Source organism: Acomys russatus, chromosome 2, assembly GCF_903995435.1.
Source record: "Acomys russatus chromosome 2, mAcoRus1.1, whole genome shotgun sequence".
Lineage (NCBI taxonomy): Eukaryota > Metazoa > Chordata > Mammalia > Rodentia > Muridae > Acomys > Acomys russatus.
In genome coordinates, this window is record NC_067138.1 from 77,941,601 (window position 1) to 77,963,271 (window position 21,671).

At 44.5% G+C, this 21,671-nt stretch overlaps 1 protein-coding gene across 2 annotated transcripts in view; it reads right to left on the reverse strand.

The window, feature by feature from the left end:
* Cdk5rap2 (CDK5 regulatory subunit associated protein 2) overlaps positions 1-21,671 on the reverse strand; it is a 174,472-nt gene that overhangs the window by 130,124 nt on the left and 22,677 nt on the right. The window contains exons 3-9 of one of the 2 annotated variants that reach the window (XM_051163243.1): positions 20,381-20,457; positions 15,120-15,243; positions 12,047-12,201; positions 6,372-6,534; positions 5,295-5,348; positions 4,348-4,467; positions 1,912-2,004 (exon numbers count right to left, since the gene is read on the reverse strand). In XM_051163243.1, coding sequence (XP_051019200.1) covers positions 1,912-2,004; positions 4,348-4,467; positions 5,295-5,348; positions 6,372-6,534; positions 12,047-12,201; positions 15,120-15,243; positions 20,381-20,457 — 786 coding nt within the window. Of the gene's footprint in view, positions 1-1,911; positions 2,005-4,347; positions 4,493-5,294; positions 5,349-6,371; positions 6,535-12,046; positions 12,202-15,119; positions 15,244-20,380; positions 20,458-21,671 lie in introns of those variants that run through there. The other variant, XM_051163236.1, reaches the window with a different exon arrangement.

Consider the following 21,671-nt stretch of genomic DNA (forward strand, 5'->3'; position numbering starts at 1 on the left):
CACTGATATAAACATGTAGTACACACTCACTCATATAAAATCAGAGCAGTATAGGGATGGGCTTTGGACACAGACTGGCACTCTAGTCCTGCCACCACAACTCTCAAAAGGTCAAAAGCATACCTCCACTTTGGATGAAGCATCACTACAAGTTGTGAGATCTGCCAACCTGATCCACAACCCAGAGGGTTTCAGCAGTGCCTGCTCTCTGTGCACAGCAGACGAGGACCTCACCCATGCTGCTATCATGACACCTCACTCTGCATGTGTTGCATTTTGATCAGGATCAAATTACTAAATGCATGTCATATGTCTGAGTAACAGTTGAGTTTACAAAGCCACTTTCTTCCTTAAGCTCCAAGATAACAAGAAAAAGTAAAATATACGAAGTCTCCTAAGGATGCTTGGACTCTGGCTATCAACCGCCAGCATTTCTTTTCTTTTTTCTCTTTTTTTTTTTGGGGGGGGGTTTTTCGAGACAGGGTTTCTAGCATTTCTTTTCTTAAGCAACGGAAAATATTGATGGTTTTCCAAAGAATTTGGCCTTTAAAGCTTGTTATTTTCTAAGCAAGGGGGAAATGGTATAAAATGTAAGCACAGCTCCATTCCATCATCTACTGTCAAAACAGTAAAAGAAGCAAGTCTGAGATCGCAAAAGCAGAGATCTGTCTATGCAGCTAGCATCCCATGATTTAAACCAAATTACTGCAATTACTCTTATTGTGAGCCAAAGCTCTGCAACAGATAAAGCAGGAGGTATGAATCTTGGACGTCACACAGCCCTAAATCAGACTGAACTTCTACTTTAGCAGCAGGAGCAGGTCTAGTTCAGGAGTAAGGAAAGCTTAAGCTAGCCTAGACTGAACTGGTGATGCTACTTCACTGACCCCACATCAGCAACAGTCTTATATAAACTGTATAGGTAAACTAGAAATGTTAGAGTGATTCTAAGCACAAAACTAAAATTTGAAAAAGGGAGAGTAGATGGGTGGGAGGCATCCTTGAAGCACAGCATTGTAGGCACAAAAGAGATCAAAGGTTATCAAGTCTAGACCATAGATTCAGAAAACAGCAAGAAGAGGCAGCCAGAGAGGAGCAGAGGACTCTAGCGTGTGAAGTGCCTAAGGCCCTGGGGTCAAATCCTGGCCCTGTCACCCACCAGTGTGGTAAAAAGGTCACATTGCTCACCCTGGAGTTCCTCAGCATTCAAACAAGGATATCAAGAGTATCTGCTTCAAATGCTACACAGATAGAGGAGTTAATCTCTGGAGAATATGTAGCAGGGCTGGGGACAAAGTACGTGTTCAACAAATGCTTGCTATTAGTTACAACTGAAGAATTTAAGTCCTGACTCTGCCACCTGTTAGCTGTGAGTGAGTAAACTGAACACCTTCAATGAGCCTCAAAAAACACTGCACAAAGAGAAGGGTATGATGATTATTTTCCTCAAGGACTGTGAAGATTAAGTGAGATATTCTACATGTTGGCTGAAAGCTAACTCAGCACTCCCAATGACTAGAGTAGCTTTTATTGTCATTGTCTTCTTCTTCTTCTTCTTCTTCTTCTTCTTCTTCTTCTTCTTCTTCTTCTTCTTCTTCTTCTTCTTCTTCTTCCTCTTCTTCTTCCTCTTCTTCTTCTTCTTCTTCTTCTTCTTCTTCTTCCTCCTCCTCTTCCTCTTCTCCTCCTCCCCTCCTTCTTCTTCCTCTTCTTCTTCTTCATCACATTGAAAGGCCACCAAAACTCCAAAAACTGGTGGACAACCTCCCTTTGATTAAACTTATAAATTCTATCAACAAAACCCACCCATGATTACCCTTATTAAAATCTCTCGGGTTCCCTTCTGCTGCAAAGTCCAGGCCTCTCTTGGAATGAAGACTGAAGAAAGCCACTTACACCAATGAAAGCTTTTACCTGGAATTCTGAGACCTGGGATTTTGAGGGAGCCTCTCTGGCTTTGGTGAAGGCGACAGTGAGCTCTTCGATTTGAGAGTTAAGTTCTTCAACCTGGGGAAACAACAAATGGCAGCCACATACATAGGTGGGCTCTCTTTCCTACCCAACTTGCATGCTTTCCCCTGACCTGTAGTACGTTATAGAGAGACAAACTCTGAGTGGCATTTCTGGTTTTGCCATTTGTTAACTAGGTAGCTTACCCTCCCTAAGACTCAATCTCCTCACTTGTGGCTATGGACAACATAAAGTCAGAGTATCATCCCCAGGTGTCTATGTGTCAGAAACCTGATCCTCCATGTGGCAATGTTAAGAGGTGGGCCTTCAAGAACTCAATCCAAAAAGTCCTTGGGTCATTTGGAACACACTCTTGGAAGGTTCTAGAGGAGCCCAATCTCTCAAGGTTCATCTGACATGTTCTGCCCTGCTTACTTGCACTCCTGCTATCTGCTCCTAGACCTTCACCAGAGGCTAAACACATCAGAGAATAGCATCAGAAAAAAAATGAGTGAAATAAATCTCTTTATAAAGTTATCCTGCCTCTAATATTTCCTTATAGTAATGAAAAACAGACTAATACATGATGAATACCACTCATCCAACTATGGTGTTTTTAGTGCTAAATGAGGTAATGTACATTGGTACTAAAATAACAAGCATTACTATTATTATTATCCATTCATATGACTCAACCAATTACTTGCTGTGGCTTCTCCCAAATGGTCTCGCCTTCTATACAAACTCTCACTTCTACACCTTGGAACTATTCCACTACTAATGACACAACACACTGAATAAAGGTCTCCTACTCCAGCTGGGCCCCCAATGAATCCTAGTTCATGGGGTAAAAGACCCAACTCGAATTTGCAGCTGACACTGCACTCCCTTAGCTTCTCAACACTAGTTTCCTATTTCTGCAGCCATTCCTGCTGCCCCCTCTGGAAATGCCTGTCCCATTCCTGAATTCACAGTATCCTTTATAGTCTCACTTTTAGCCTCCTTCCTTCCCATTCTATGCTTTCACTGAATATATTAGTCAACACTCAGAATGTAAACTCATGACTAAAATTAAGGACTCCCAAGTTAACTGGCTTTCCATCCTGCCCATGCTTCCCTCCCTCCTTAAGGCCAGTGTTCCTGTCTCAATGTCATGCTCTGAGCCAAGTCAATGTCATCTCATATCCCCAGTCATGTAAGCCAGACACCTCCAGTCTCCTTGACTGCCTGTTTTCTGAATTCTTACATCCAATTATCAGATTTCCCAAATTTCTATTTTTTTTTTAATCATTTCTACTATTATTTCTAGAATACAGTCCTCTTCCTTTACTTTGCTTGCTGTGACCTCTGTCCTAATAAAGCCTGCCTTGGCTCTTGCCTGAGCTACCCACATTTGCCTCCGCTCTCCACCTCCTGAAGTCATTCTTCACATACAGCCAGAGGCTCCTCTAAAGTGAAAATGTGACTAGCCCCTCTGCTATTCAGCCATGTACCCCAAAGCAGTTGACATGATTAGGCCCCACACCACTGGGCCCTTGCAACACATCCAGTTTCTACAGTTTCATTTAAATTGTGCACTTTGTTCCTCAGGAATCCCAGCCCATTTGTGGTGCTACACCGTACAGGCTTTGGCCATTGCTTCTTTCTCCAAATGACCTCCCATCTGCACCTCTTTCTCAGCTTGTGCCTTCTCATCGTTTAGGATCAGTTATCCTTCCCTCTGCCTGCCCAACCCCTGCACTTCCCTCATTTCCAATACCCATCCCATGAAAGTAGAGCTGGGTCCCTTTGCTGAGTGTGGGCCTTAGTTAATCACTGAGATACAGCAGATTTTAGTACCAACAAGTGATAAGGAAAGAGCTATCAGCTGCCACGGTGGATGCCAACCACAACAACCCACATAAGCTTCTTGCTTCCTAAGCTTCTTGCTTCCCAGCCACAACTTTGCCTCACAAATTCCTTTATCTCAAATTTCAGTTGTCCTTCAAAACAATCAATCTGCATAACTTTTAGGGGAGTCACTGGGCACATGCCTGGGCAAGTCTCACTAAGATGCTAGAAGTACAACTGAACTTTAAACCCTTGGTACTGAGGGACGAAATGAAATAGGTCACCATTGCTTGTTTCACTGACCACATGTGGAAGTAATTATGTTCACGTATTATTTAAATTAGCTTACATCTTTGTACCTCTTTCAATGTGGCTTACTAGAAACTTGTATTCATATTTAGTTATTAGGACCACTGACTATAGTTTAAACAACTCCAACTGACTACGGGACCCACTTTTTGTACTATCCTAGCACTTACGAACTTTCTGTCTAAAGCTAAAACTTCAGGGTAGGACAGGCAAGCCACCGAAACTAATGAAGAAAAATCCCACTTCACTCCTCAGACATACCTCTTTTTCCTTTGATTTTAATGCCATGGTTAGGCCTTGAATTGCTTTATCCCTCTTTAAGCTATTTTTCTTCTCTGTGGCAATTTCTCTTTCCTTCTCTCTCAGGTCCTCCTGAAGTGCCTAAATTAGATTAGAAAAAGATTCACGAAGTTGATGTGTTCCAACCAAAATGCACTGTAAATATATCTTTAAGAGCACACTCAAATGCAGTTATTCTATCTTATTCCTGTCAACCTGTGATTAATGTTTCCTTGCTGAGCTGAACGCCGTGGCATCAGCTTCCGTTACTGTGTTCCTGCTCACGGCAACAGGGCCGGGTGAAGGAAAGGGGATCAGATCGCTTGAGCAGCTGACAGCTATTCCTATGGGGAGGACTCCAGAGCCTTTTAAAATCTGAATACAGTCACATCACAGTCCTCGAAACTGCGCCAGGTTATTTGGGGAAAATACCAGATCATTAATTTCATTCCTTAATGCTACAAAAGCTAGCAGAGAGTTTGGCTTGATGGAGACTGAGCCTCACATTTATAGTCTGAGTTCACGTCTTAAGCTAATCACTGCTGCCTCCCTCCTGGGCTGTTGTGAGGATCAGACAAGATAATGGGTGTGAAAGTGCTTTCTAAACTGACAGGCACTGTACAAATTCCAGCTGTTGTGACGAAGGGCCCTGGGAGCCTGGGTGTTGGAATCAAAGAGGCATATCCCTGCCTCCCCGCTGTGTGATCAGGGGCAAGTGACTTCACCTTCTGAGTCTCGGGTACCACATCTGCAACATGGGAATGGCCACATCACAGAGTGAATGAAAGGACGGAAGAACTCCCTCTACGGTGCTTTATGCATGACTGGAAGTCAGTAGTGTCTGGTAAACTGTGGCAAAGAATTACCTGTTGCACTCAGAGTAAAACAAGAGGCAAGAAGAAAATGAGTCTTAAAAGGAACCAACATACTTGAATTCTCTCTTCAAAGTGATTTGTCTCCTTCTGCCGTTCTTTATGTGCAGCCTAGGAAAAGGCATTCATGATTAAGCAGAAAGAGGAGGACCAATCGAAGGCTTCCACACAGCCATTAGAATGAGCACCTCATTCATCCACTCCCCTCCACTGCTGCAGACCTCATTAACACAAGCATACCCTTATTCTCTGGTGCACTATAACTTGGTTTGATGGAGGGCAAGTGTGAAGACACCTGCCCGCTCACAGTTTGACTACACAGCCACAGGGGTGCTTCAGAAGGAAAGGCCAAGGGCCCACTAGATAGAGGACAGGATTGGAGAACTCAGAACAGGAGGAGGAGTGGCAACCACATTACAAAGGAACACTAACTGATGAGGCTAAGGAATACGGCACTATGACAAGGACAAGGACTCTGCTCCATAAAGAAGCCATGACTTTTCCTGAGTTTTCAGAACAGAGCACACAGCTGCCATCCTTAGCCAAGAATGGGAAGTCAAATTAGCTTGCCTTAGAAGCTGTACAAGTGAACAGGCATCCAGGAAATTTGGACCCAACTACCAGCAACCCACTTCTTAGTACCTGGAGAAATATGACTGCTCTGAGGCTGGTCCTAAACTCAACCTGGGGATCACAATCACTACTCTGCAAAGAGACTGGGAGAACTGAACAGGGTAGTTTGCTGAACAGCACATGTTGCCAGACCCAGAACCAGTTAGTTCCCTTCTCCCTCCGCCTCTCAGGTTTCACACCAAATATGGCCTCAGGCCTGCTTCTAACAACAAAGGAAAAATGGGCAAGAACAATGCACCAGAACTTTACAATAAGAAAGCCCTAAGGGTGAAAAAGAAGCCAGGAGGTGACAGCAAATTAACACATGGTGAAATACAGACACATAGGTTTAGGACACCTGAACAAAGGCAGCCACTAACAAAGGCAGCGCCTGCTGATTCCTCAGCTGAGAGAGAACTGGTTTGTAGAAGTTACTGTGCAAACCAAGCAGACAGAAGAGCGCCCCACTTCCAATAGAGCAGTCTGATGTGCCTCCCCTCCCGCTGTGCCCTGTCGCCTCACCTCAGCATCTCTCTCCTTTTCTTCCCTCAGAGTGGCAGAAAGTCCTCGGAGTTCTCCAGATGACACATTCTCGTCAGGAGATGCCATCTGAGATTTCTCCTCTTTAAGGCACTGAATTAAAGCTTCTTTGCTCTTCAAAGACAGCTTCAACTCCTCAATCAGTCTGAAAGAGAACAAAATTTAAATATTAATTCTGAGCTGCTCTCTTAGCTCAGTAGAGCAGGAGGAGGTAGGAAGCTGGGCCAGACAACTTCAAAGTAGATGTGTCCGATGAATACACACAAACAGAATCACATTTTGCAGGTCAGAGAGCAAAGGCAAGAATTTAGGTGACATTAATGAGTGTTCTTATCCCTAGCCTGACCCAGGGACTTAGCTCTGAACTGCACCTGTCTGGTCAAGCCACGACCCTGCTCAAAGACCTTCAGCAGCCCCACCACCAGCAGCAGCAGCAGGTCGCAAAGTTTTGAGTAAGAATCCCGTCTCTAAAAGAAATCTGTCCCTGAGGCATAAGCAAACAACCAAGAGCTGGTTTGGGTGGGTATGGATTTAAAGAGCAGGGATATCTCTTCATAGCTTGCAGACAATGCTTAAAAACACACCACATCTCAAGCTAATGGCCACACATGGGGATAAGGCACCCAGGCACCCAGCTCTTAAGTCCTAACAGCCCCCCTTTTATCCTGATCCCTAAGAGCCCACAGCAGCTCAGAGAGCTTGCTCCAAAGCAAGGCTGCACCCCTCCACGCCTCTGCCTTCCACCCAAACCCCTTACTGTTCTCCCTGATGAACAGCCGAGTTCTGTAAACTGCGTTTTTCATCCCTTAGTATGAGAGAAGCTTTGCCACCTACAACCATAACGCTTTCTAGAAGTTGTGAACTTTTCCCTTTTTGGAACCAAACTCAATGTCATTGGATCAACTGCTCTGTGCCCAAGCTAAGTCATTCTATCTCTCCGAGCCTGTGCTTGGGCAACTTAAAACACAAGTGCACTTCTGATATACAGCTAAACTCAGCAAATGGCAGTTACAATGCCAATTATATGTATGTGTGTGCATGTCTTATCTATACAGATATGTGTAAAGGTCAGAGCTCAAGGTCCAAATGTTTTCCTCAATGCTGTCTGCATCTTATTTTGCTTTGCTGGGCTGGCTGGCTGGCTAGCAAGCCCTAGGGATCCACTTGTGTCTCTGCCTTGAAATGCTGAGGTGCATATCAGCACAGGCAACTTTTATGTGGATGCTGGAATTCAGAACCCAGGTCCTCGTGCCCACATGGCAAGCATTTCACTCACGAAGCCGTCTCCCCAGACCAGCCTGATACATGCTACCTTTTTAATATTCAACCATTAGCATTTTGTCAGAGGACTCTCCACAGAGCCCTTCTGTGGCTAAGCCTATAAAGCAACCCAGTTTTGTAGAACTAGAAGAACTGCCCTCCTGAAGCACGGGCAGCAGAAACACCTCACCTGGGCTGGCATCAGAACATCGGTAGGAGCTGCATGATGGCCCAGAAACCTGGAGGGAGGCCCAATACTGCCCTCTAGGGGTTCAGCAAATGAAGAGCTAGAAGTCACCAAATGTAGATTTAAGATGGAAACTGAGAGCCAGAACCAGGATGACTAAAGGCCCAGCCCACTACAAGGAGCAGTAGTCTTGAGCCCATAAGAAGCATCCTGTTTGTCCCCGCCCCCACATTCGTTGACTATATCTTTGGGCTTTCAAGAAAAGGAAGAACTCACTCTTCTGTGAAATGCAATGCTTTAAATGCCAGCAACTAATTCAAATTTTTAAAATTCCATTTAGCTTGAAGAAAATATATCTATTGGCTATAGCCAACCTGTAGGGCTCCCCAACATGATCTCCTTCAGATCCAGAACAGCTCAAACGTCAGACTGAAGAAACTAGAAAAAGATATGACTGTTTGAAAAACATGGTGGGAGCCCAGGAAGACACTGTGAATATGCATGCAAGTCGGGGCCAGACCAGATTCAACAGCTTGCCACGTCCAACCGCAGCTTAGTCTATGGCCAATCCAGATCGATGTCACTTGGATATAACCAACTAACTCTGCTGCCATGTTAGGATAAACTTTGGACTTTGGCTTAAATATGGGAACTCAGTAAGATCTAGTAAGTATTCCCTGGGGATTTACCAAATAGTCATTTCCTGAGGAAAAATGAAAGTGGCAGTTTGTGGGAAGGAGTAAGCTTTGTCACAAGTGGGAGCAGTCTTGGCAGGCTTTACCCTTGGGCACCCCATGAATACCTCGTGACAGACTGAGTGGAGCCATCCTGGGTTTGGAATTCAGGAAGCAGACCTGGGAACCCCACCTGGGCTATTGTCTTTCTAATGGACCCTCACCGGGAGAAGGAGCCGGTTCTTCCCACGTGACTGAGGGAGTTGGGGAAGGGAGAAAAACAAAGTCGGCTGCAGGGAGAGCGTGCAGGAGCAGCAGACAAGCTGGATCAGCACGCCGGCCAGAGAGACACCTAAGGATCCGTCCCGTGGAACGGCTACCGGAAGGTTCACTCTTTCGTCCCTTTAACCTTTTTCCTTCTTTTATAAGCTAGTTGGGTTGCATAATAAAGTTTAATTGCTAAGAAACAGAGTCAACAGCAGTTGGTTGCTTGTTTCTGTAACTGGGACACCTTCATCTCCGAGATTGACACTCCAAGTTTCTACACCTGTCTAGCCAAGCCTGTGCAAATAAATGCCAGGAAGATGCACCCTTCAGCAGGACCCCAACCTGACCATCATATCCATAGAGAAGCCACCCCCTAGACCAATCCACCCACCCTCCTGAATGCCTTCTTCCCAACCAAACAAGAATCCAAGTTTAAGCAGCATAACCTGATGATCTACACATGTAAGCTTTATACAGAAAGTATGCAGGCTCCATTGCTTTACACATACCAACACTCTGCACGGGAAACTTCTAGGACTTCCCCCCCAGAGGAATCCCAGAGCCCAAAATTCATCTCTATCAAAACATTACTGGGACCTATCTGTCCACTCTCCATAAGCAGAACCACTGTTGTCTCTGTCGGTCCATATTCATGTCCAAGCCATGCTCAGCATTGCTGATGGCATGAATCTTCATTTCCTCCAATCCCAACCTGAATCTAGAAACTCACACTTCCCCTCACCCCTACCTCCACTCACAGATGCTGCAACTCCTGTCCTAACTGAAAACATCATCTTCCCACTCCCACCTAAAAGCACCTCCTTGTTGCTCATCTTCAACCAGTATGTTTTTCCCTTGGCTACCAAAGCCTTTCAAGCCCAGTATGTCCACTTCACAGTCTACCACCACCTGTTTGCCTCCATTCCTCCTCCAAGCTTTCAGTCTTGGTTGCTATTATGTATCTGGATCTCTGCATCAGCATGGGAGCCCAGTGACAATCCATGCCCACAGCAAGCAAAGAACTGCTCTATATGTAAATTTAATCGTGTCGTGTCCCCAAGTTCCCCACTAGCTTTTCAATGGACTCTCCCATGCCCTTCCGATAAAGTGCACATTATTCCACAAGGCACAGTGACCTGTCCAACATACCCACACTGTATATGCTACCTCCCTGATAATCAATCTGTAGCCACCATGACTGTCAGAACCGCTTCGTGATACTTACAATCAAGTAAGACTTACACAGTCACCTAACACTGTATCATGACTGTGTCATGCACCTCACCTCGTATCATCTCACATCATCAGTAGGAAGGTGAGCCCTGTACACTATTTTACAAAAGAGACCGTGTTCACATACATTTACTACAGACTATTACCACAATTGTCTGCTTTTTACTAATTTTCATTGCTAATCTCTTGCTCTATTAATTCAACTATATTGAAATTGTAAACACTATGGTAAACCAGTGTTTGTCCCATCTAATCCTTGTCCTTGTGTTCCTGCCTTCCTCCCTTCTCCCTAGGCAACGAGATAAGCTTTGGTATAGACCATGAAAGTCTCCCTAACTCCCTCCTTTATCACTGCTGAGTGGAACTGAAGATACCCAAGAAATAACTGTTGAATAAAGAGCATCATCATCCAACAGAGCCAGGGACATAACTGCTAACCATGTCAGGACCTCCTCAACACTCTGTCCCAGGACTTCTTGACAGTTCATGAGCAGTACCTTAGGGGAGGAGCTAGAGAAGGGAATCCCTCCTCCTCCTGGGACAGGATCTAGAGAAACACTGAATCATAAAGGGATTAATTAGGTGGAGGTGATAACTCATTCCCTCTACCAAGGTCAAGAACTCAGTTTCCCAAATCCAACACTTCCATTTCACAGATCAAAACCAAGAAAAGGGACCCAGCCTCTGACCTCCATACACACACACATACACACACACACACAAAATTAAAAATAAAAAGCAAACAAAAACAATGAGTCAAAAGAAAAGAAAAAAGGAACCTAAAAAAGGTTGCAGTCACAATAAATGCCAGCCCTCTGAGTCCATGAAGTGAGGTACTGAAATATGGAGACCACAACCACAGGCTCCCTTAGCACTGATTTGGCCCTCTCTCATAGAGAAGCTCAGCTGACTTCCCAACTCATCAGTGAAAACAAAGTGGCAGACCTACATATCAAAAGGTGGCACTGAGTCAGAAGTAAAGGCAAACAGCACTTGGCCACAGGAACTAAACAGCTGGGCAGGGTGACAAGCTCTTGTAACTTTGCCCTTGGGGAGGGGGCAGCAGGAACATCAGGAGTTCAAGCCTGGCTTCTGCTACACAGTGAATGAATGTGTGCCAGCCTGGGCTACTAACTAACTAAACAATGTGGTGGGGCACACCACCTCACACGGCATTGAGTGGCTGAGAAAAGAAACCACAGGCAGATCCTCCAGAGGAGAGCATTCACTCTAGAACCATCTCATGCCATCCCAGATAGGTGTGGCTCTTCGGCCACCTATTTAGCCTCCACTATGTTAACTCCACCTCCCTTTCAGAGACCAACATACAGGATAAGAGAATCGAAATGTCAGAAGAAAATTTCAACCTCTTCTTAACAAGATTTTGTCAAAAATTTAGCTGCAAGACACAGTGGTCACTAAAGATGGCCTAAGAGCCTTCTGCCTATGCATGTCTCTGAACCAACAATGTACATTTTTCATTATGCATTGAAGAACTCTACTGTATTCTTCTTTGGCCAGTTGCACTGCTTAATTTCAACCTCCAGCCAGCACTGAACAACATGGTGAAAAATGGGTCACACAAAATTCACTAGTGGTTATTGTGGAGACAAACCACTTACTGTGGAAAGAACCACAAGAGAAATTTCCCTCTGGTGGTGCCAAGCAAACCCGGCTTCTCCTGCATCCATGGCTTGTTTTACCTCATGGAAAATGTGAATCCCAGGTCCACAGGATTGTTTTTTCCTATGGCTACCAGGAAGCTAAGGCAAAACTAAGCACTAGACTTAGGGTCTAATAAGCGCTTTACAACATGAGCTTGTCTACACGCTGTCTCTCATCTACTATCTCATTCCTTTCCTCTCTGCCCCACTCTGACCCCCAGTTTTCTATCTTGTTTGTTGAATACATTCTAGTAAGTCGATCCAATCTAGTGAAGATCAATGACAGAAGAGGGGGAGAGAGAAAGTAGACGGGGAGATCCTCCCCCACGCAGATAATGAGATGTCAGAGTTCCACAGGGATCAGAGTCAGACCTGTCCTTCTCTTCCAGAGCCAGAGTCATATCCAGGGCCCCCTCCTGCATCTTCTCCAGTGCTGAGAGCTTCCTTTCTAGGCTGAGCCGAAGCGCTTTCTCTGTTTCTGTTCCCGCAAAGGCCTTCTCCAGTTCTGCTTGGGCAGCTTTCACATCCTACAGTTAAATTAAATGCATTTGATGCAATTTTTCAATACAATTGGGAACATTTTGAAAGGAAATTGGATTAAAATATAAATATTTATGACTTTTTCTCCGGCACATTTCCCCTCCCTGGATGTACTATACACGGAAAGAATCAGTAATAAATACATTTGCCAGCCATTTTTCCCTCTTGTATCAGAAGAGTAATGGGCACTTCCAATGGAAAAGACTGAACTCTACAAGCACTGTACTTTTGGTTTTGAAAAATCAGATCAATATTTACAGTTTCAATGAGAACAAGGAGAAATGTGCTTCTCAATACTAAGCGTGTGTAAATTCCACAGTCACCCTAATCTCCATGCAAATTCATCCCACAGCCCACCGCCCCTCGCTGTTTCTTTTTAAGATAATGACTACACAATTCTAAAATGTATTTCTGTACCTCCAAGGTGATTTAGGAGGTGAAAAACTCTATGCTCTTCCTGAGTGCTCAGAGAAGCCACCATGGAAATTATCTTCTAAATCATGCAGGCCATGTCTCTGTTGGGGAAAGGCCCTGGTGCTCATTAAAGCGACCTGGAGTATACCTGAATCTCCAGCCACAGGGACCACAGCCTCAGATTACATGGCAAACATAAAGCCATAGTCCTGAGTTCAAAATTCAGCTCTCCTACTTACCTGCTATATGTCTTTGGCTAGTCATCTAACCTGAGGCCCAGGTTCTTACTCTAGAAAACAGGATACCTACCATTCCATCAAAGAGCTGCTCTGAGACTGCTAATAACTGTCATCCCAGAAGCTAAAACCAGCTGGCTTCTCTTCCGCTGCCCTTTCCCCTCTTAGTAATGTCCACTAACACTGTCTGCCTGGGAGGAGTGCCTGTTACTCCACATTTCTTAGACAGCAAACAATTCCTGTTATTTGCTGAGTGCCTACTAAATGCCAGGCTCTGAGCAAACAGTCTTATATCATATTTGATCTTGACCTAACCCTAAAGTGTTGTGGAGTGAGAGAGAATACTGCAACCTAAACTGCAGCCAGATCACCTGACACTTATCACCTGTGTCACCTTGAGCAAATGGCCATGTCATACCTTCTGTTTCAGAGAAAAAGATGAAGAAAAAGAGAATCGGAAGTGGTTAACTCACAGGTTTCCTGCAAGGATAGCTAAGTAAACACATGAAGCTTAGCAGGGGAACTTCGCACTGCTTACCTGAGCCGGTGCTGCAAACTCCTGCTGCTGTAACCAACTCACACAGGCAATGCTTCACCCAATGGGATGAATGCCACAAACAACAAAGCAGAAGCTCTGGGCCGTACTCCTGAGGCAAACATGGAGTCTGGTTCAAAAGGTGACAACTTTCACAAGTGTCTTGTGGAAACTGTGGTAGTTATGGTGGCTTGAGTAAGAATGGACCCCCATCAGCTCAAAGATTTGAATGCTTGGTCACCAGGGAATGACACCATTAGGAGGTTTGCCTTTGTTTAAGAAAGTGTGGCCTTTTTGGAGGAAGTTGTCACTGTGGGTGGGCTTTATGGTTTTAAATGCTCAAGCCAGTCCCAGTGTCTCTCTCTCTCTTCCTGCTACTTGCTGAACCAGATGTAGAAATCTCACCTACGTCTCCAGCACCATGTCTGCCTGTGTGCTGACATGCTTCCTGCCGTGATGATAATAGATTAAGCCTCTCAACTGTAAGCTAGACTCAATTAAATATTTTCCTTTATAAAGCCTTGCTGTGGTCAAGGGATAGGGGTGGGAGGAGTGGAGAGGATGATGCACTATTTAATACCAGCACTTGGGAGGCAGAGGCCAGCCTGGTTTACAGAACAAGTATAAGGACAGCCAGGGCTACACAGAAACCCTGTCTCAAAAGCAAACAAACAAAAGGTTACCTTGGTCGTGGTGTCTTTTCACAGCAATAGAAACCCAAAGACAGTGGTGTGTGGTGTGTACTTGTAATTATAGTATTTGGGAAGCTGAAGCAAGAGGATTCCAAGTTTGAGACTACCCTTACTGCCTAGCAGACTCTGTACTGTTGTTGTTGTTGTTGTTGTTGTTGTTGTTGTTGTTGTTGTAGTAGTAACAGAAACTTACTAGTATATTTTGATCATCCTAATATAAATTCTGAAAAGCTCAAAATATAAAACTTTCTGCTTATCATCAACAAGAAAATCTCACATCTGACCTCATGTGATGAGTTGTAGTCAAAACACAGGCATGTTAAAATACTGCATAAAATTCCGTTCTGACTACCTATAATACATATGTAAATTATAAGTAAATTTCATGTCTAGCCTTGGATCCCATTCCAAGGATAGCACATTATATAGAAATGTTCAATAATAATAGGCTGAAATATAAAATACTTCTTATCCTAAGCATTCTAGAAAAGGGCTATTCAAGCTGTGGTACATTATACTAGCTTAAAACAGAGAACCACTTTCTACTGTCCTATCCAAAGGTGGCTATTCAGCCAGGAAGTTCCTGACTCCCAACTGTGCTCACACCAACTGCCTGCCAGAAGGAACAGCACAAGGCCTATTAGAGAATTAATACCAGGTGAGTTCTGGAAATATAGTGGGCAGAGGCTAGAACAGGACAAGAGGCAGGTGGGCAGGCAATAGCCAAGCATCAGGCAATCTGAGACCAGTCTTGCTTAGCACTAGATGGCCATTCCTTCAGCAGGCCTCACCAACCACGTAGGCCAGTCAGTACTTCTTTCTGTACCTCACTGTCCTCAACAACGTAAGGTTTATACGGTACATGTGTAAAGTGCCTACAATGGGGCTAGAATCCAGAAGACACTTAGTAACAATGCAGGTGGCTGCATTTCTGCTGAAATGTGATGTTCAGGAAGAAGGAACACCAGCACACCCTCCTCACGTCTGACCTTAGGTAAGTAGAGGACCCTTGGCATCTCTAGACTCACTTCTTCTAGAAGATGTATCCTTTTCATTAGGAGGTCTTCAACCTGCTGCACCTTCTTCTCCGCATCTTCTTTCACCCGCTGGACTTCGGAACCACCCCCTTCCGCTAGGCTGTCCACCGCTTTGCTGCAAAGAGGCAAAGGGCATGATGCAGTTGGGTGCCTGTCTGACAGCAACTTCACCAGTCCCAAAAGACAAAGGATATTTACCATTCATTTGTCCCATTTAGTAAACTAAGTTTCTTCCTTTAAAAAACAACACCACTAACAACAAAAACCCCTTAGTATTTATAAATCAGAAACATGGGGCGTGGGGGCAATCATCCATACTTGCATCCCACAGGATACTAATCAACATTCTGACACACAGCCTTTTTAGCACTGTCTACACAAACAGAACCATTTAGTGTATATTAGTGAATTGGCTTCATCACTTACTATACTGAAAAACACTCATTAGAGTCAGGAAATATAAATCTGTAACATCACCTTAAAACCTACATATTAATTCACTGTATGGCATATAGTTTATTAAGTCAATTCTCTGTATTTTAAAGATCTAAATTGTTTCTGATGTAACACATTGATTGATAACACAATGATCTAAGAAGAGGTGTCTGCTACAAAGCAATCACTCACTAAATGTCAGTGCTACGGTTTAATGGTTCCTGGAGATACACTCCTAGAAAGGGAATCACTGAGCCCAAGAGTAAGCACACTTTAACAGTCTTGATAGGAACCGCAGAGAGATTTTCCCAGCAATACTCTCTTCCACCAATAGTATAGGGAAGGTGGCCTGGGAACCAAGAGGCAAAGGATCAGTGTGCAAGGTTAGGGCTTGAATGTGTCATCCAGCACAGGCTACCTACCACCTAGGGTGTGAAGAGGGGAGTGGGTGCAAGAATCCTGTACCTGGTGTTACTGTGATGTTAAACATCCAGGACACTCTGCTGTGGCACTTTAGCATGTTCTCTGTGTGGGATAATCAGGGGTGGGGATGACACTAAAACCAGACACAGGGCCATGGCCAGCGACACAGAAAGAAAAGCAGAGGTGGCTGCCTGGTCATGAAACTTCAACTCAGGCAGTCCTTGCTGCGTTATAAATGACTGCAGTCTCCAGAAGGAAAACTGAGGAAATGGCTCCACCTAAAGCTGGCTTTTCAGAAAACCAAACAAAACTGCCTGCCAATCACCTCCCTAGCCTGACTTAAGGAGTACATAAAATTCCGTAACCCAAAGCAGTGTAAGCAGATGCTCATATGCTGGCTCACATGGCCACGTGAACCAGTCCTCCAGAACAGCGCCACCCAGAGGGTTGTGCTGGCTGTCCATGTACTCACAGGAATCCCCAGCAAACAAAGGCATTAGTTATACCTACTTTTGCTTTCAGCAAGGCTTCAGAAGGCCATCATAATATCACATTAATGGAAGTCAGTGTGAACAACTGGAAGGGGGAACACGAGCTCAGGCTGGACAGGTCTGCTTCTAAATTCCAGCTCTATTCTGTCCCCACTGTGGCTCTGGGTAAATTACCTAGCCCCAGTAAATTAGTTGTTACACCTCAGTCTCCTCATGTGAAAAATGAGATGATTACCTCTTGGAACTAATGGGCTACCACATGGGGTCCTTTGCAGCCTGCCTCAGCACTCTGCATGAGTGCCCCCCACATCCTGCTGTGAGGCCTCCCCTATGAGGCCCGAGCAGCACAGGCCCTGCTGTGCTGCTGAGAGGCCTCCTGCTACTCCTCTGCTGGATTCTGATCTCAGAATAGATCATCCCTGGCTAGAACTGAGGCCAACAAGCTCACTTCCTGATCTCTGCCCTAAGTGTCCTCAGCCCCCCACCCACTCAGCTCATCCTGGGATCAGTGCTGGCTCCAATGCACAGTGACTCACAATCATTTCTATCACTCCTCAAAGGGCATTACAGATGGTGAAAGAATTCTGCCTCCCCTCCCCTCTTTACCAAGCTGTACACAGACTGTTTTTATCTTTCTCTGCCTGTGATTGTGTATATATGCACACATGGGTGAGCACCCACCCATACATGTGTATGGAGGACAAAGGCTGACACTGTCTTCTATTGCACTCCATCTTATTTTTATTTATTTATCCATTCACTCATTCATTCACTCATTCACTTTTGAAGCAGGGTTTCTCACTGAACCTGTAGCTCCCCAAACAGCAAGCCCCATCTCCCCTGCCACCCACCACCAGCAATAGGGTTGCAAACACCTGGCCTAGATTTGATATGGGTGCTGAGAATCCAGACTCAGGTCCCTGGGCTTGCACAACAAACACTCCATCCACTGATCATCTCTCCAGCCCCTATACAGATGTTTCTGGTCCTGTAGCTTTGCGGAGTCCCCTGTATGACCCCCTTCCTTCTGCTGCACTCTGGCCTCCCTCACATCAGCCCAGATATAATCTTGCCATTTCACACACTGAATCGCATAGACTGTTAAAGGCTGCACAATTTTTAACAACTACTAACATTATTCAGTTTGTTTGTATTTTAGTTATACCAATAAAGTATATTCACAATAATAAATGTTCCGACTTTTCATTTATCATCTTTGTATTTTACAGTTACTGTAGTAGCAATAAAATTTATACTCGGCAGTATGGTGCAATTTTCCTCTGCTAATGGAATTATTATTTTTTGTTTGTGTTTTAAAGCTACAGAGATAAAATTTACTCCCAACAATATGACTACTTTTGTTTTTAATGTCCCCTTATTGTAAATGATACACAGAACAATGGAAAACTAGCACAGAGATATGTTTACTTCACAGCACAGCAGAGTAGGCCCAGAAGCAGCAACAGAACCAACCTATTACCATTCTCAGGGTCTTGTCTTTCTCTTTGCTCAAATGGGAACACTGTCAGCCTCATACAATTAATTACCAAGTGCTGCACATACAGGTTTGGGACAAAGTAGGATCTGGACCAATGTTAGTTCTCTTTCTCTACTTTTTTTTTTCCTTTTTTTTTCTTTTTTTTTCTTGTATTTGTGCTACAAGAATAGGTCAGTCAAACTATCGGATCCTAGAGGGCTACACCAGCTTTCCACTCTATGCTAGAGAGCCTCTCATAAACACTCCCCTCATTACCATTTTCAACCTTCAACACTTCCTCTAGATTCTTTCCATTTGTGTTAGAGCTGTCCTTTTCCTGTGTCAGAGCCCACGTCCTACCCCTTCCCGAACCAAAACCCAACTTGGAAGAAGAGAGCTGACAGCATTTACTTTAACAATCTCCATTAACATCTGCCAGACACACTGCTGGGTTCCAGATAGTTAGGAGCAAAAGGGAAAGGCTCATCAGCAGTAAGAGGTGTGCACTGAAAGGCCACTTAGAGACACTGTGCACACTCTATGTCAACAATGAACATCAAAAAAAAAAAAAAAAAAAAACCCTAGTGCGAATGAGATGGTTAGAGTCTCTAACTCACGTTCTGACCTAAGACCACAGCCCTGCTCTCCACAGATTTGCCTGAGTAATTGTGGGGCTGAGGTACCGTGGAACCAGGAGGAGCTGGTGTTGAGCAGAAGTGGGACAGAGTGTGTCCAACCCTGAAAATCGTGTCTCAAGAGCGGTAGGAGTGGGGATCACTCCCTCCTTTGTCCCTGGCCTGCATGTCCTGGTGGAAATAGTCCTGTGCCCTACACTTCTGCTCATACCAGAGGCAGTCAAATAGTCACAGCCAGGTTAAACTTCCCCTCTCCTTATAAGGTCATGATCAGCAAGTACCAGGAATACCTCTTCATGCAAATAAGGCCAGGAGACTTGTACAGTAAGTTAGCAAAACTGGTCGGATCACAAAGGACCTTGAATACAAAACTTGGAAGTTAGGGAAATACACAAACATGAATGCAAGCACCCAAAACACCCCATCCTGAGTTATAGTACTGAGGAATGCACATGAGCTCTTGTGAGGTGGATTCCCACGTATATGTGCTTTGCCTCAAACAAGAGCTACCCAAGGTTTACAGCAGCAAGGCAATGAGTATGAAGAAGAGCGAAAATGGGTACTAATCTCAGGCCTGGTATAGCAGATTTGCTTCGGAACCAAAACTATGAGCCATTTCCAAAAGAAAAAAAAAAGTTAATGACAACAGAGATCTGTTAGTCTGGGTATATTTATTAATTTATCCACTCACTCAGCGGCAACCAGAGAGGCCTGCGAGTCTCTGGTCTGTCCCCAAGCCACAATAGCCAGCTTCTAACCATCAGACCCAATGGTAGCCCAGCCCAGAGAGTGATGCAAGCCTGTTTCTGGCCCTCTACACCCAACAGAAGTGTTACTGCCATGACAAGGGAAGCCATTCTATACAGACTTCCAAGCATCCCTTGTGGACTGCTTGGGAAGACATTCTTCTCTCCTGGGACAAAACTGAGCACACTTTGGTATCCCCACTTGCCACACAGGACATAGCCACACACCTCACAACATTTCACTTGCTCACAGTGCACTTTGAAATAGCCTAGGACTGTGTGAGGCTGGCGCATGTCAGTGTCTATGCAGATCTTCAATGTGTGCTGCTATTAATTATGGGATAAAAATTAGTAGATATAGGAGGAATTAACAGGTCTACAGATTGTCACTCAACAAATATTTGAATCAATGAACTAATTAATGGACACTGTAGTTTTCTAATTTTTAAGCATTAGAATCCCTTTAAATCATACTGCAAGAGTCCCTGCTACCCACAATAGGCTAAAACAAGTTACCAACTGCAGCTCCTTCGCCTCTCTGCATCAGTGAGAACACATGAACTCCCCTAACAGCAACACACACTTAACAACACATGTGACTTTGTTCTCACAAACACAAAAGAGGACCTGCTGTATAACTGCATTTATATAAAGAGTAAAAATAGGTAGAACTAAGCAATTGTGTTGAGAACAGTGGGTGTCTTGGGGGAAAGGGAGTGCTCTGAGGACATGAAGGAAAGCTGGCTCTCCGGAAGCTTGATGAGGTTTCCTTCCTGGTCCAGACAGGAGCTCCACAAACATCCTTGCTTCATAAAAATCCATCATGCTGTACCCTTAAGTCCTGTTCACTTTTCTATAACTACATTATACTTTAAAAACAGTTGGAAAACAAGTTAACTAAATAAAAACTACAACTCCTTAGGGTTCTCAGAAGCCAGTAAGAAAATGGTGGCTTTAGAAAAGTAGCTTGGCTGTGCTTCACTGCCCATCCCAACCCCCACATGAGGGACTGGATGGACAAGATCTTGGGGTACCATATACTCACGAGGCTTTGACGAGCAACTGATCTCTCTTCTGGAGCTCACGCTTCAGACTTTCCACTTTCACCTTGAGTTCAATGTTCTTCCAGAGGCAGTAAGGTAAGAAAAGACACAGTGTAAGGTGGAGAAGTGCAGGCCCTGGTGGTAGACACAGAGGCCAGCCTGGACTCACTATGCTAATCGTATAACAGCAGATGTTAGATTCAAAGCCCTCATCAGCCCTGAGGCACAGAGAGGGGAGAGTATTAAGCACTGGTGGTCTCAAAAGAAAGCTCTGGATTCCTTAAGACTTGGAACAATTATGTAAATGTTGCCAGTGTCTAACAGCCAGAGCACGCAACTATCTAGGCAGAAATGTCATACAAGTGCAGCTGATTTAAAACTTGTTTGCCCTCTGCCAAACAAATTTACAGTTTGCTTTTCCTATTTGAAGGCAATTACTTCTAGTTGTTTACAATCATGTATGCAGTTGCTGCAGTGAGATCATGCTACCGATTTAAAAACTAAAATCAAACTTGTGACTGGATCAAAATGTGGCTGCAGCATGGCCTGTCTTATCTCAGTTTGATTTTAGGACATTAACAAAAAGCCCCAGCTTAAGATGGGAGCTGTCTTTCAAGGTGTCAATCACCTTTTCCTTAAGGAACTGAAACAAAGGAGTTATGTGGCCTTGGGCTCACAGCTCACTCAGGTGAGAACACAAAGACAGAATCTTTGGCAGGTGGCAGCCAATAGGAGGCAGCAGAGTAATGGTGGGCCTCTGACTTCACCACAAATGCAGTACAGAGAGAATGCATAAAAAAGTCATGTAGTAGAGACTTCTATACAGCTTGCAGAGGACTGCTATTAACCCAAGATTTCTCTGAATTCTCTTTTTTTAAAAAATAATTTTCCTCCACCACATTTTAAAAATTAGTTCATTTATTTATTCACATTACATCCTAGTCATAGGCCCCTCCCTCCTCTCCTCCCAGTCCCACCCTCCTTCCCCCAGGCTCCCTTCTTTCTCACAAAAGGGGAGGCCCCCTACCCACCCACCCAGCTAATTAAGTGACATCAGGACTGAGCCTAGCAGAGCTGTCCTCTGAGAGGCTCCACCCAGCAGGGGCTCCAAACATGCTGAGACTGGAAGCCAAACATTGGGCAAAGCATAAGGAGTCTACTAGAAAAGTGGGGGGGGGAAGCATAAAATGACCTAGAGGTAACAAGAGCTCCACAAGAAGACCAACAGAGCCAACTAACCATGGCCCAGAAGGGTTTTGTGGAGTCTGAAGCACCAACCAAGGACCATTCATG